At 36.9% G+C, this 13690-nt stretch overlaps 2 protein-coding genes and 1 pseudogene across 3 annotated transcripts in view; 1 reads left to right on the top strand and 2 right to left on the bottom strand.

Annotated features, from left to right (window-relative positions):
• Positions 1 to 5378, bottom strand: part of LOC107726605 (neuroblastoma-amplified sequence-like) — a 158331-nt pseudogene extending 152953 nt beyond the window's left edge.
• Positions 5379 to 5751: 373 nt separating this feature from the next.
• LOC107726627 (neuroblastoma-amplified sequence-like) lies at positions 5752 to 9069 on the bottom strand. The gene is made up of 6 exons (XM_016536281.1): positions 8954 to 9069; positions 8458 to 8509; positions 7485 to 7521; positions 6966 to 7043; positions 6311 to 6358; positions 5752 to 5886 (listed from the first exon to the last, which is right to left on the bottom strand). Exons 1-6 carry the CDS (start codon positions 9014 to 9016, stop codon positions 5817 to 5819), a joined length of 348 nt encoding a protein of 115 aa, XP_016391767.1. The 5' UTR covers positions 9017 to 9069; the 3' UTR covers positions 5752 to 5816.
• Positions 9070 to 9422: 353 nt separating this feature from the next.
• The window catches only part of ddx1 (DEAD (Asp-Glu-Ala-Asp) box helicase 1), an 8629-nt gene continuing 4361 nt past the window's right edge, over positions 9423 to 13690 (top strand). Inside the window, exons 1-14 of one of the 2 annotated variants that reach the window (XR_001638285.1) lie at positions 9423 to 9554; positions 9676 to 9727; positions 9837 to 9900; positions 10004 to 10033; positions 10183 to 10279; positions 10925 to 10972; positions 11123 to 11206; positions 11285 to 11368; positions 11467 to 11543; positions 11616 to 11688; positions 12188 to 12264; positions 12369 to 12483; positions 12575 to 12713; positions 12811 to 12871. Coding sequence is in view for 1 of the 2 variants with exons in the window: in XM_016536251.1 (XP_016391737.1) it covers positions 9539 to 9554; positions 9676 to 9727; positions 9837 to 9900; positions 10004 to 10033; positions 10183 to 10279; positions 10925 to 10972; positions 11123 to 11206; positions 11285 to 11368; positions 11467 to 11543; positions 11616 to 11688; positions 12188 to 12264; positions 12369 to 12483; positions 12575 to 12713; positions 12811 to 12871 (1017 nt within the window). In the remaining variant the exon portion in view is untranslated. The remainder of the gene's footprint in view (positions 9555 to 9675; positions 9728 to 9836; positions 9901 to 10003; positions 10034 to 10182; positions 10280 to 10924; positions 10973 to 11122; positions 11207 to 11284; positions 11369 to 11466; positions 11544 to 11615; positions 11689 to 12187; positions 12265 to 12368; positions 12484 to 12574; positions 12714 to 12810; positions 12872 to 13690) is intronic. The other variant, XM_016536251.1, reaches the window with a different exon arrangement.

Genomic DNA, 13690 nt, shown 5'->3' with positions numbered 1-13690 from the left:
AACATTTCTCAAGAGCAATTTTTGAAGGGGACACAAATAATACAGCTAAAATTGTACTTGTAAGGATAAGTATACACAGAGGAAAGCCTTACTACTATTAGTGTAGCAGGGAGGCCGTGCCAAATTAGACAACTTAAAGCGGTTGTGCTCGCGCCATGACAGCACTCGTGTCCGTTTTAGACATTACTATCAGTCAAAAAGGTAACGTGAATATTGCTAACATAGTGGACTCATCGAAAAATACATTGGCATCATCTGTATTAAAGAGAAAATAATCACTTCATCCGATGTTTAAGTGAATAAAATAGCCTTGACAGCCTTGGAGTTCCACAACTATTGACTTTGTTCTCGCTCACCGGACTTGTGTGTAGGTAACGCAGGGTTGCCAGGTTTTCGCAAAAAAAAAAAAACGCCCAATTGCTACTCAATACTAATCCAATCGCATTTCGAGGGGGGTTCCCCGGTAAAAATTGCATTCCGGGGGGTATAAAATACATGTTTTCGGCAGGGTTCCTCTGGTAAAATTCACGTTCCAGGGGCTAAATATCACGTTATTGGGGGCGCTTCAACACGCAGACATGAAAAACAACCCGCGGCAACAGTGTTAAAGCAGCCCAATTCCGCGTGAAAACCGCGGACTTGGCAACACTGAGGTGATGTAAAAGAGAAAAGCAGGCATTTGGACCAAGGCACTGTGAGGCAAGGGAGGGGGAGACTCAAAATGTGACAAAACTTAAAATGCATTTTTGCCCCATTTGTGTTGTTTTACTACTTACAAAGTTATTTAAAGTATAAAACATTGTTATTTACAATACACAGCAGTGGTTTTTAATCATATTTTTAGGTGGGACAACCCTCAGATGGGGATTTCCGCCTATGCATGTACCTGACCAGGTAACTCTTGAGCTGACCACTGTAGGTGATCACCAGCAGCTCTGCTGACCACTGGGCACTGGCGGTGTATTCCAAGAACATCAGACCAGCTGCTGCATAGCTAAAATCCCCTGGGAAGCTCATAGCCTGGAAAGACAGACAAACAGAAAGACATCAAAAAGATGAGGTAGAGATGGAAACAGAGTTTGAAAGTGACAAAAATATATGGAGACATACAGGTCATTACACTCTCAGACTCTGGTATATAGAGAGGGCATCTTGTGAGACTAAACTAACAGTTTCTGACAGAGAGATGGAAGAGTGTAGAGTAATGCGGGGGAGGATGAGAGCCAGCAAGAGAGAGAGAGAAAGGCCAGCGATAGACCGACTGAGACCTCACTAGCAGTGCAATCAAAAGAAACGCAGAGGGGGGATGAGGGGGAATTTGAAAATGGTAAAAGGGGCAAGAGAGCTGCCTTTCTGATAGAGAAACTACACAGAAAATGTCCTTCAAGGGCATCGGGGGCTTAGAGCTGAAGGGAACCAGAAAATGTGTTCCTTGCTTGGGCAACAGAGTGGGGAAAGGCCCCTCTCGAGAGGGTCAAGCCTACCCGGTATACAGACAGAGACAGAGAAAGAGAAAGAGAATGTGAGAAGAGCTAAGCAGCGCAAAAAGCCAGAGGGCAACGCACGCAAGCCTGAAATTTAGTCATTAGGAGCCAGTCATTACAGCTATCACTTATACTGAAACAGAAGAGAGTGTTCTTACTGTGCACCAAAAGTTACTGTACAAGGAAAGTGGAACCAATATCAACAGACTGAGTGTGAGAGAGAAAGAGAAAGAGAAAGAGAGAGAATAACTGAGGAAAGGACAGACAGAGAGAGAATGACAGGAGGTGAGAAATACAGAAGGTCAGTTTGAGTGACATACCGGTGGAATAATGAAGAGTTCGCTGCCCATCAGGTCAAAGACTCGGACCGTACCAGTGCTGTCAAGCATATGCCAACAGAGCACAGTCATGACTCCACGCTACCCTGTGCCAGTGAGTTGGGTACTGCAGAAGGAAGGAGAACATAACGTTCTGTAGTACAAAATGTATTTAGATGTGATTTGGAAACTCCTGTTTAAAGGTGTGGGGTCAGTAAGATTTTTAAATGTTTTTGAAAGAAGTCTCTTATGCTCACCAAAGCTGCACTTATTATTAGATTTTTTTTTTTTAAATGGAAAAAATGTATATATTTTAAAATGTAATTTATTCCTCTGATGGCAAATCTGAACTTTCAGCAGTCATTACTCCAGTCTTCAGTGTCACATGATCCAGAAATCATTTTAATGACTTGGTGTTCAAGAAACATTTCTGATTATTATCAATGTTGAAAATAGTTGCTTTATATTTTTGTAAAAACCGTGACACTATTTTATGGATTCATATAGTAATAGTAAGTCCAAAAAACATCCTCCACGGTCAACAGTGAGGAAAACACAGAGCGATCAGCCTTCAAACCGTTCACCGCAGTCAAACAGCACCCGATTCGGTGAGGGATGAGCCCAAGGCTTTTCGATTAAAGTTCAAAAGCCCAGTGTGATAAAATCTGTATACTTAAACACTAAAGTAACACTTAAACACCAGCTGCATGATACAACAGCTTCAGGGCCTAGCAACCGTTTCATCCCCACAGCCTCCTGCAGACTACAGACCGAGACCATCCAACTAGCGATCATCAGACAAGAGGGGGTTAATAAAGCAGACCTTTGATTAAAAACATTTTGGCTTTGGTCGCACCGCTGAGATCAGACGCACACCGCAGCGCACATCAAAGCAAGCGGTTGCCATAGCAACCTTATCATCAATCCGACCCCTGAGGTGTTGGAAACGTAAGCTGGCGATTTCTATTCACGTAGAAATGCACAGAAATATCGGGAGAGAGAGATTCAATAATTCACAATGAACGATGGCACTTAGCAAGATAAATATCGGTAGGGGAAACGCTTAAGCAGGGTCCATAAATCACCTCTCAGCTGTTAAAAGCTAATTAATCTAAGATGAACGCCGGGGCCAATATGCCTGAATTTGTGGGATGCGCGTACTGTATGCTATCTGGGCAGATTTGCACACCGTAAATCTCATTTAAATAAAAAGAGGGGAAAAAACTGTGTTTTTTTTTGAGAAAGGACCCGGTTGAGTGTGAACTCGCTATAAAAATGTCTCCCTGAGACTGAAAGCGTAAAGACCGCTGAGTCACTTTGAGCTCTCGCAACAAGAAACAAACCTGAGGGACTTGCCAATTGCATTTGGACGCAAAACAGAGCAGCCGTTCATTGTAACCAACTCATGATTTCAGTTTGGGCTGAATGCTGCTGATCTGTAATGGTTTGTGCTGGCTTGCATTCACTTATTAATTATTAACCATTTGGTGGTGACATCATATGACAGGATATGTCACGTCATCAATCACGTCATCTATTCCTCGACCAAAAAATAACTGACTCATGCTGCACTACAAAGATTTATGTTAGGGATGCATTATATATATGGGTACATTATTATTGGCTAAAAACTGATATAAATTTTGTTGTTGTTTTTTATTTTTTTTAATATCAGTCCGTATTGGACATTTAATGGATTACTACAATTAAATTACCTTTGCCATAATTTATCACCAAAGAATTAATAATTTACTAACACTGTTAAATGTAATCCTTATCACACCTTAAAAAAAAATAATAAAAAATACCTTTTTCATACTGTACATTATAATGTTATGATGCCTAAATTCACCTGTACCTTAGCAAGATAAATATCGGTAGGAGAAACACTTAAGCAGGGTCCATAAATCACCTCTCAGCTGTTAAAAGCTAATTAATCTAAGATGAACGCCGGGGCCAATATGCCTGAATTTGTGGGATGCGCGTACTGTATGCTATCTGGGCAGATTCGCACACCGTAAATCTCATTTAAATAAAAAGAGGGGAAAAAACTGTGGTTTTTTTTGAGAAAGGACCCGGTTGAGTGTGAACTCGCTATAAAAATGTCTCCCTGAGACTGAAAGCGTAAAGACCGCTGAGTCACTTTGAGCTCTCGCAACAAGAAACAAACCTGAGGGACTTGCCAATTGCATTTGGACGCAAAACAGAGCAGCCGTTCATTGTAACCAACTCATGATTTCAGTTAAAAAAAAAAATACCTTTTTCATACTGTACATTATAATGTTATGATGCCTAAATTCACCTGTACCAATTATTTTGTTAATTATTATTATTACTACTACTACTACTACTATTATTATTATTATTATGTCATTTATAAGTTTTAATATCAGCCATATACTGGTTATCAGTATTATTTATATAAATAATCTTTATATTTCGAATCGAAGTATCATTCACCCTAATGTCCTGCCTATGTGCAACTGCAAGTAGCAAATGATGGTTCAAAGACATAACTGACAGCATAAATCAGTTTTAATTTACTAGATACATATTACTGCTTATTATTTTTCTTTCTCAACTGATGCTCTAAACTCACATTTCATTCACTAAAAGAGATTCATTTACACACAGATGACCTTTTAATGAACGACTGAGAATGTACATGCACTGACTCTTATGTGCAGAGATGAGGAAAGCATTCCCATCAGGGCTAAAGCACAGAACACACATTTATCTGGTACATATAAAACATCACATTCTGCTCTTCAAGGCGAAAGAGGAAAAAATGAAAGAAAGAAGCGTGAACATAGAGCACAAAAGACTATGCAAAATTTATCAAACACATCCATTACATATACTTCACACCACTGGAAATTCCACCTTTATAGATGATATTGGCTGAATGCAGATCTCCATGAAATGAACTGAAATGAACTAAGACAGTACGAATGAAAGTGAATTGAAAGCAGACTTGCATGTCTGCAGGCCTAGTCTCTGAATGATATTGCTCATAAAATATTCAACGCAAATGTAAAGCTATAAAAATATAGAGCAGGGAAGAGAATAACAAGTAAAATAGCCTATTTAACCAAAGACTGGAAACTCAAAGTGGCAGATATCAATCTTTGAAGCAGCAATCAAAGATAGGGAGAATATATATATACACATATATATATATATATATACACACACAATTACAATATATAGCAATATGCTGTTTATAGCAATTACATTTCTATACACAATATACATCACCTAATCCATAATTCATGAACCGCTCTAATAAGGATTATAATGGTTTTAGGTTCCAATGCTGTATGCATTTTTGGATTTTTTATTTTTTTTTCTTTAAAGTAAAATTAAGCAATATTTGCTGGAAATGTCAAAATTCACAGAAACATTCTGTTTTATGTAAATAATGTTGTTAAAAATCTGGGGAAATGGCCTGGCATAACTAAAAAACTAAATGTTTACTGTACCTTGGCATAGGAAATATGATGGATCCAAAGTCATCTCTAGCTGACCTGAAAGAGCGCAAGAAGCCCATTAGAAGTGTGTTGATAAACACGTTCATATTCGCACGATTTTTTGCGCAGCGCGTCAGTGAACAACGGCTCTGTGTAGTTAATGCTGCTCAATGTGAAAGCACGCAGGTGATGGGAGATTTACCTCTGATTACAGAACCGGCTTTCTGACAAGATGCGCGTTAAATATCGCATGCGATTTATCGTGCAGCCCTAATATACACACAATTACAATATATAGCAATATGCTGTTTATAGCAATTACATTTCTATACACAATATACATCACCTAATCAATAATTCATGAACCGCTCTAATAAGGATTATAATGGTTTTAGGTTCCAATGCTGTATGCATTTTTGGATTTTTTATTTTTTTTTCTTTAAAGTAAAATTAAGCAATATTTGCTGGAAATGTCAAAATTCACAGAAACATTCTGTTTTATGTAAATAATGTTGTTAAAAATCTGGGGAAATGGCCTGGCATAACTAAAAAACTAAATGTTTACTGTACCTTGGCATAGGAAATATGATGGATCCAAAGTCATCTCTAGCTGACCTGAAAGAGCGCAAGAAGCCCATTAGAAGTGTGTTGATAAAAACACATGAGCGTTTTGAGTTCCAATCAGCCTCAGTAAGCAAATATAGGAGAATGTGGAGAAACTATAGATTTTTTTAGATTAAGCTATTTGAAGTTTAGAGGTTGTTTTCAGAACATCAGGCTGTGAATTACTTAGACCCTGAAGCGTGACACTTTCATTTCTGCGCGAGCGGATTAGCTGCTGCCAAGAGAAATAAATCATACCTACTGAAACTGAATTGTACATGAAAACACACATACAAATATTTAAAAACACATCATCTGCACCAAATCATCTGTCTCAGAAATAGCTTTGCTCAGCTGAACAGCACCTGAGACAAGAGTGTGAAAAATTAACCAATTACAGAAAGGGCAAACATTTCCAATCGATGTGCAGAATTACCTAATTCCCACGCATTGGTCCTGAACCACAGCCAGGAGCTTCCCATTACTGGAAGAAAAAATATATATACATTTAAAAAAAGGGGGAAAAGAAGACAGAATGACTGTGTAAGCAAACATGGGGCCAAAAATAAACATTTCTAAAACAGAGAATGTTGTCTTCCATCTGGAAATCAATAGCTATAATTAAAGCTTGCTGTCTCTGCTTGTTTTGCATAACTAGATACCTGGCAGGAACAAGTAGAACAGTGAAGGAAAAAATGTGTTTGATTGAGATTACATGGCTTGCATCCAAAAACAGACGTTTAATTAAATTTGGATATCTCACAAGAACCAAAACACACAAACGAATGATTTCTTGAAAATCCAAGAAAACTGTGTTGTTGCAGTTATAATGAACCTAAAACAACTCTATACACAAAAGAGTCTAAATTAGGGGGCAAAATCCAATGATTTTTGGTTCCAATGACACAGTATACACTTTAGCAATGCAGAGTCAATGAGGTGTGGATGATCAATATGCAGCAAATGCTGAAGCTTCAAGTGCAAAAGAGCTTTTCACACTGCAGATGAACCTGCCAAAACTTGCCTGGAATAGACTGACTCAAACTCTCTGAAAAGCATGTATACAGTATGTCAGATACTGGTGGTATTACCTTGCCAGCACCAACTGCCAGTTCAATTGTTTGGTTGCAAGGCGAACCAGTCCAGGTGGCAGAGTTGAACTGGAGGGGCTGAAATACAGAAAAAAAATACAGAGACTCACACAAACACTAACAGCTGAATAACTTGGTACTATGTTTCCTTGATATAGTAATGATAATGATATACACTGCCATTCAAAACTTTGAGGTCAGAAAGATTTTTAAGAACTGAAAATTCAGCTTTGCCATCATAAATAACATTTTATACTATATTAAAATAGATGATAACAGTTGTAATCATTTTTACTATACTTTTGATCAAATAAATGCAGCCTTGGTGAGCATGAGAAACTTCTTTTAAGAACATTTCAAAATCTTATCGACCCCAAACTTTTAAAAGGTACTGTATGTGGTGTTATATCTTTATGTCTAATTATTTAAATATGGGAGAATCACTATCTATTACAAATTCTAAATACGCAGCTACTGTATACTTCACTGTAAATACAAATAGAAGAGACAACATCTCACCTGTACCAAAGGTAGTGCAGAATAAACCTGAAGGGCCCTGTAAAGACACAATATTTTGATTATTATTCAGTAATCTCTGTACCAAGTTAAGGCAGCAATGCAATTTTTGGGCAATGCAAACCAGTTTATACAGATTTTGGATATATAATCTGTGTGTGTGTGTGTGTGTGTGTGTGTTTAACTAATACTATTAAAAATTGTCTTTGAAATAAAACTGAAAATATAAATTTCAGATTGAAAAAAAAGAAAACTGTTGCCTTGGCAACTAACCAAAATAAATACATACTAATGTACTAAAAATGTATCAAAGTAAATGAGTGCTAAAGTTATAAAAATGCTAAAGCTATATAAAATCATTTTTAAAAAATTAACTATTAAAAATGCTAAAGGCACATAAAAATGACTAAAACTTACCCTAAAACTCAAATTAAAACAGAATATGTTAATAAAAAAACACTAATTCAGAACTATAATTATATATAAATGACACTATAACATGAATATAATGAGCAAATCATCTAAAAACGGCAAAACAAGGCATCATTTGAATAGAAAGTTGTTATTGTTGTTGTATTAAAAACTGAAGTGCATAAGTAGATCAAATATTTCTCATGTGTAAAAACAAACGTATCCCCAGAATCCCCATTTAAAACACAAATAATCTGACATAAGTAGATTTATAAACAACTTAGTTTGGACTAAAATCACTAAATAAGATGCGATTAGAATCAAGTCTTGTATTATTCAGATGGAGTTTATTTTATCTTGAGTAAACACGTCTGCCAAATAAACATACTCATGCTGAAACACTGTTCTCTGCAAATCTGATTGGGAAAGAAACATGTGAGCTGCCTACCCTAGAAATTACAGTCACGTTTTACCTTACTTCTGAGACATATTCTGTTTGCATTAATAAACATGGCATCTTGCAAACATTTTCAAATGTGCTGCATCTCATTTCTGCACTTCCTACCAGTTACTGCCTTTGCAACGAGTGAAGAGTTGTGTTCCTTCAGTCCACGCAGCTGAAAATAAAACACAAACAAACACGAAGTCTATTAATAATATCATAGACTGTTTTTATCAGCTGTCATCAGGCTGTTAAATGAATAGTTCTGAACTTGAACCCGCTCCTCAAAACTGCAGCTGGTGATTATAATCGACAATATACAGAAAAAAAGAATATATGACGAGTTGTAAATCATAATAATGATATTTATTACACAATCATATTTACAAGTAAATAAATCCTGGATGATGATGAACTTGAATACGTGGCTCAAAATAACTTGCACATAACTGATCTGCTTAAATACACGTAATATTTTAATATCGGGTGCAAATGATCATTTGGTTAAAGAAAGCGCGTATATTTCGACAAACCTACGTATCTGTTTCGGGCGGCCATTCTGTGTTAATAAGTAAATCATGTAAAATATTCTCCTCTTCGTCTTCTAGAATAATATCACCTGCCATGTTTTCAATGAACTGGACTGCGCCCACATCACACTACGGCGGTCTGCGAGGTACATATGAAGGGACCGCTGATCTTTTAAAAAATTCCGACTAATTATTTATAGGTTGTTTTCCATAACTAAAACGTAGTTTTAATATTTTTGTCGCTATAGGTGGTGAAATAAAGTTTTTTTTTATCTCTTTTGTCCATAAAAAAACAAGACCGACGGATTTCTCTCTCCTTTCAAATCCCGCTTAAGAGGGCTGAGGGAGGACGGAGGAGCTGAACACGCAGCGCCGGATGAAGCTCTATGAAGACTCTAAGCGGGTACAAGAATCAAGGGTGTTTGTATGTGGGTTGCTAGGTTAATCAGGAGATTGTAGATAGAGTGTCAATGGTCCATTTGAGATATAGGTGGCGGTAATGCACTTATAATTCTCCAATCCGCCGTAAAGCAACAAGAAGAAGAAGAAGAAGAAGAACTGAAGTGCGAAGGCGCGATCCACACGGACCGTTTTTTTCTACGCAGCACTCTATCAGAACCAGCACAGTGAGCTCACGTTACATCCGGTGGAGAGACTCGCAGGAGTTTGACACCATGGCAGCGTTCGGCGGTGAGATTTACCTGTCAACATTTCAGTAAAACTATCAGAATATGTAACGTTATTTCGTTATTATATATTGAGTGTGGTTAAACTATTTGCGATCTTGATATCTTGTCGTTTTGAATTATAGAAATGGGAGTGATGCCTGAAATTGCACAGGCGGTGGAAGAAATGGACTGGCTGTGAGTTAGACCGTCTCTAATAGTTATTAATATACACATAATAGATGTATTAACAAGTTAGTTATCTGTGCATTATTAAAGTAGTTAAAGGGTTGATCCTCTCTTTCAGGTTGCCAACAGACATTCAGGCCGAATCCATTCCACTGATTCTGGGCGGAGGAGACGTGCTCATGGTGAGATAACTATCCTGTGTGTGTGTGTGTGTGTGTGTGTGTGAATGAGAGAGAGAGAGAGAGATCACCACCTCTGTGCTCACTTGTGTATTTATGTTCACAGGCTGCTGAGACTGGGAGCGGAAAAACTGGAGTAAGTGTGAAGCCATTGATATTAATATGGTTTTTCTGTGACTGTGTACTTTACCATAAAACTGTCACTGTGATGACACGCATCAGGAGCTGTATCTTATATGTAAAGGAGCAGTGAAATGTAATCACAAAATCAATGTGGTCTTGTAGGCCTTCAGTATTCCAGTCATCCAAATAGTCTATGAGACCCTTAAAGACCAGCAGGAGGGGAAGAAGGGACGCAGTGCTGTAAAGACAGGAGGAGCAGGTATTGAACCTTCATCTATACATCAGCATTCAACTCATTTATGTATATAGCCGCTTTTAGTTTACATTGATGTTCCATGAGTAAGAATTATTATAGTGTGACCATACATTACCGTTTTTTTCTGGGGACAGAACTTCTGGGAACAAAGTTTTTGGTGGCTTGTTTTGAACACACAGTAATAGCACAGTATAATGTTGTTATTGTTAACTAAAAAAAAAAAGCTTTAAAAATAATTTTCACTAATTGTAATAAAGCTAAAATAAAATATAAATATTAGATTAAAAAATGTAACTTAAAAAAAACTTAAAGTACAAATGTTGTCTTGGCATCTAATTTAAATAGTTGATGTACTGAAATAAATTAAAATTAAAGCTAAATAGAAATAAAATGACAATAGCACACAAAATTATGAAAACAAACTCAAAAAAAAAAATCTAATTCAAAATACTATAATAGTATATACATAATATTTAAATAAGATTCATTCATCAGAAAACAATTATCTAATTTACTTGCTTGCATGAAGTATATTGAGACTGCTATAGCAGATTGTATTTCATAAACTACTTTTGCTGTCAAAAAATGCAAGATCATTTTTGGCTTTGATTTATTGATTGTTCTTTTTGGATTTCTTGTCCATTCCAGTTTTTAATAAATGGCAGATGAACCCCTATGACAGAGGTTCTGCATTTGGTAAGTGTTTAACACTTTCTTGTGAAAGGCCTAATCTGGTTTGATTCTAAACTCTTCATTGTGATTCTGGAAGCTTATTTCCACTTCTTTGTTGCAACAAAATTATTATATTACATTTTTGTTATATAAAAATTGTTTTTTCTCCTTCAGCTATTGGTCCAGATGGCCTGTGCTGTCAGAGCAGAGAGTTCAAAGAGTGGCATGGCTGTCGTTCCACCAAAGCAGTCACAAAAGGTAAGAGAACACTTTTTTGTGTTTCTTTCCAAAACCAAACAATTCCTGGGAAGATTTATTCTGCTTATTTATCTCTAGGGAAGTATTATTATGAAGTAGCCTGTCATGATCAAGGGCTGTGCAGGCTGGGCTGGTCCACTGCCCAGGCATCACTGGACTTGGGTATGTTTTTGTATGACCTCATTATACTGATCTGTTTATGTCATTACTTCTGTAATAATAATAATAATGTTTGGTATTCTATTTTTACCCTCTCTTAGGAACGGACAAATATGGATTTGGCTTTGGGGGAACTGGAAAGAAATCTCACAATAAGCAGTTTGATAGTTACGGAGAGGTAAGGCATGATGAAGGCATTTGATTTGACTCCCAAGTTTTGGTAGATTGACAAGATTTATGCCTTTTCCAGGAGTTCACTATGCACGACACCATCGGATGCTACATAGATCTGGATAAATGCCAAGTGTCATTCTCTAAAAATGGTAAGGCTTGTTTTTAATTTAAGCCTTTGAAATGTTTTAGTGAATAATTCGATTTAATTTAATTGAGCATGTCGTCACACTATGCAGAGCTATGCTAAATTGTCATCAATATTATGTAAAATAATTCATAATATAATTTTATACACTACCTTACCAGGTCAGTAATTTAAGGATGAAATAAAGTGATCAAATATGGCAGTAAAAATATTTTTAGTGTTACAGAACATTTCTATTTCAAATACAAATTCTATTTCAAATGCTTTTTTTATTCATCAAAGAATCCTGAAAAATTGTCACTGTTTACACAAAAATAATAAAATGCAAAACAGTTTCAAATAAAATATGATCAAATACAAGCTGAGCATTGAAGAAAAAATCTCCAAATTTTTGAATAGATAATAAATGTTTGGTACCATAAAACTATTTTTAATATCAGTATATCGTGCAGCCGTAATGCAAATGGAAGCCACTATAACTGATTCCTGTTCGTCTTTCACAGGTAATGATCTGGGTCTGGCTTTTGAGATCCCTCCACAGCTGAAAAACCAGCCCTTCTTTGCTTCCTGTGTGCTGAAGGTATCTGACATATACAAGTCTTGTCGTTGCTACGTAACATTTCTCTTTCAAAACAGCTTTTCTTAAAATGCTTTATGTCAAATGTTTATGTTAATCAAACCCAGAATGCTGAACTGAAATTCAACTTTGGTGATGAACCTTTCAAAAACCAACCTAAAGATGGATACGTGGCCGTGAACCAGGCTTCAGACGGTCATGTGGTCAAATCCAGCCAGACAGGTGAGCTTCAAACCACATTCATTTTTCGCTGCCTGCAGGGCTTGTATTAATGTTTCCTTGCATTCTGTCCGTCATGTGTATTTGTCCTCAGGAAGTGCTAAAGTGAGTCAGGTCAAATCCATTTCTAACGCCCCCAGAGCTCTCATCATTGAGCCGTCTAAAGAGCTGGCTGAACAAACCCTCAATAATGTCAACCAGTTCAAAAAATATGTTGATAACCCCAAACTGAGGTGAGCTGAGAGTAACGGAGGAGCTGCAGTGAGTTTCATAATTGTAGTGTCTGTTGAGAGGGTTTGGAGTTAACTGAACATCATGATGTTTTTGCAGGGATCTTCTGATCATTGGAGGAGTGGCTGCTAAAGAACAGCTCTCCATTTTAGAAAGCGGAGTAAGTGTACAAATCTTAAACTGGGGGTCATTGATTGTTTTGTTTTTTTTTATCTCAAAATATTATTTTGTGAAAACATACCAAGTTATCTTTAAAGCTAAAGCTAAATTAAATAAACATTAATGTTCAAAAGTTAGGGGTGAAAGATTTTTTAAAGACTTTTATTACTTAATTCTTATATTCAGCAAGGATGCATAGAATTGATCAAAAGTGACTGTAAAGACAATAATATTACAAAATATTTATTTCAAATAGTGCTGTCAAACGATTAATCGTGATTACTCGCTTCCAAAATATGTTTTTGTTTACATAATATGTGTATGTATATATAAATACACACACATGCTGGGGTTGGGCCGATAGTAGGGTTGTGACGGTGAGGAAATTTTCCCACCGGTTAATCAACGTGTGACAACACCGGTAATACCGGTATCACCGTGGGGGCGGGGTGGGGGCGTTCCCTCTTTTCCTAGCTTTCCTTCGCTTTTAAATAGCTTGTAAAAGCGGAGTGCGCATTTTAATTTCACTTTTAAATAGCGGCAATTCGGTGTAAAGCAATTGTTAGTTTAGTTCGTTTGAATTTTCCCTCTTTTCCTCGCTTTCCGTCGCTTTTAAATAGCTTGAAAGCGCCGTGCGCATTTTACTTTCACTTTTGAATTAGCGGCAATTATGCGTCAATTGCTTGAATGCAACAACAAGGCTTAACACCGGTATCACCGTTAGCACCGTCTATCACGGCAAGCCTAGCCGATAGACGATGCTATCTTCCACTGCCGATGGCTGATAGACATCACGATGTTGAGCCGGCATCGTGATAGC

This window comes from Sinocyclocheilus rhinocerous, unplaced genomic scaffold, assembly GCF_001515625.1.
Source record: "Sinocyclocheilus rhinocerous isolate Xijiao unplaced genomic scaffold, SAMN03320098_v1.1 scaffold1538, whole genome shotgun sequence".
Lineage (NCBI taxonomy): Eukaryota > Metazoa > Chordata > Actinopteri > Cypriniformes > Cyprinidae > Sinocyclocheilus > Sinocyclocheilus rhinocerous.
The sequence above is the reverse complement of the archived record's forward strand: the minus strand, read 5'-3'. Positions and strand labels throughout refer to the sequence as shown.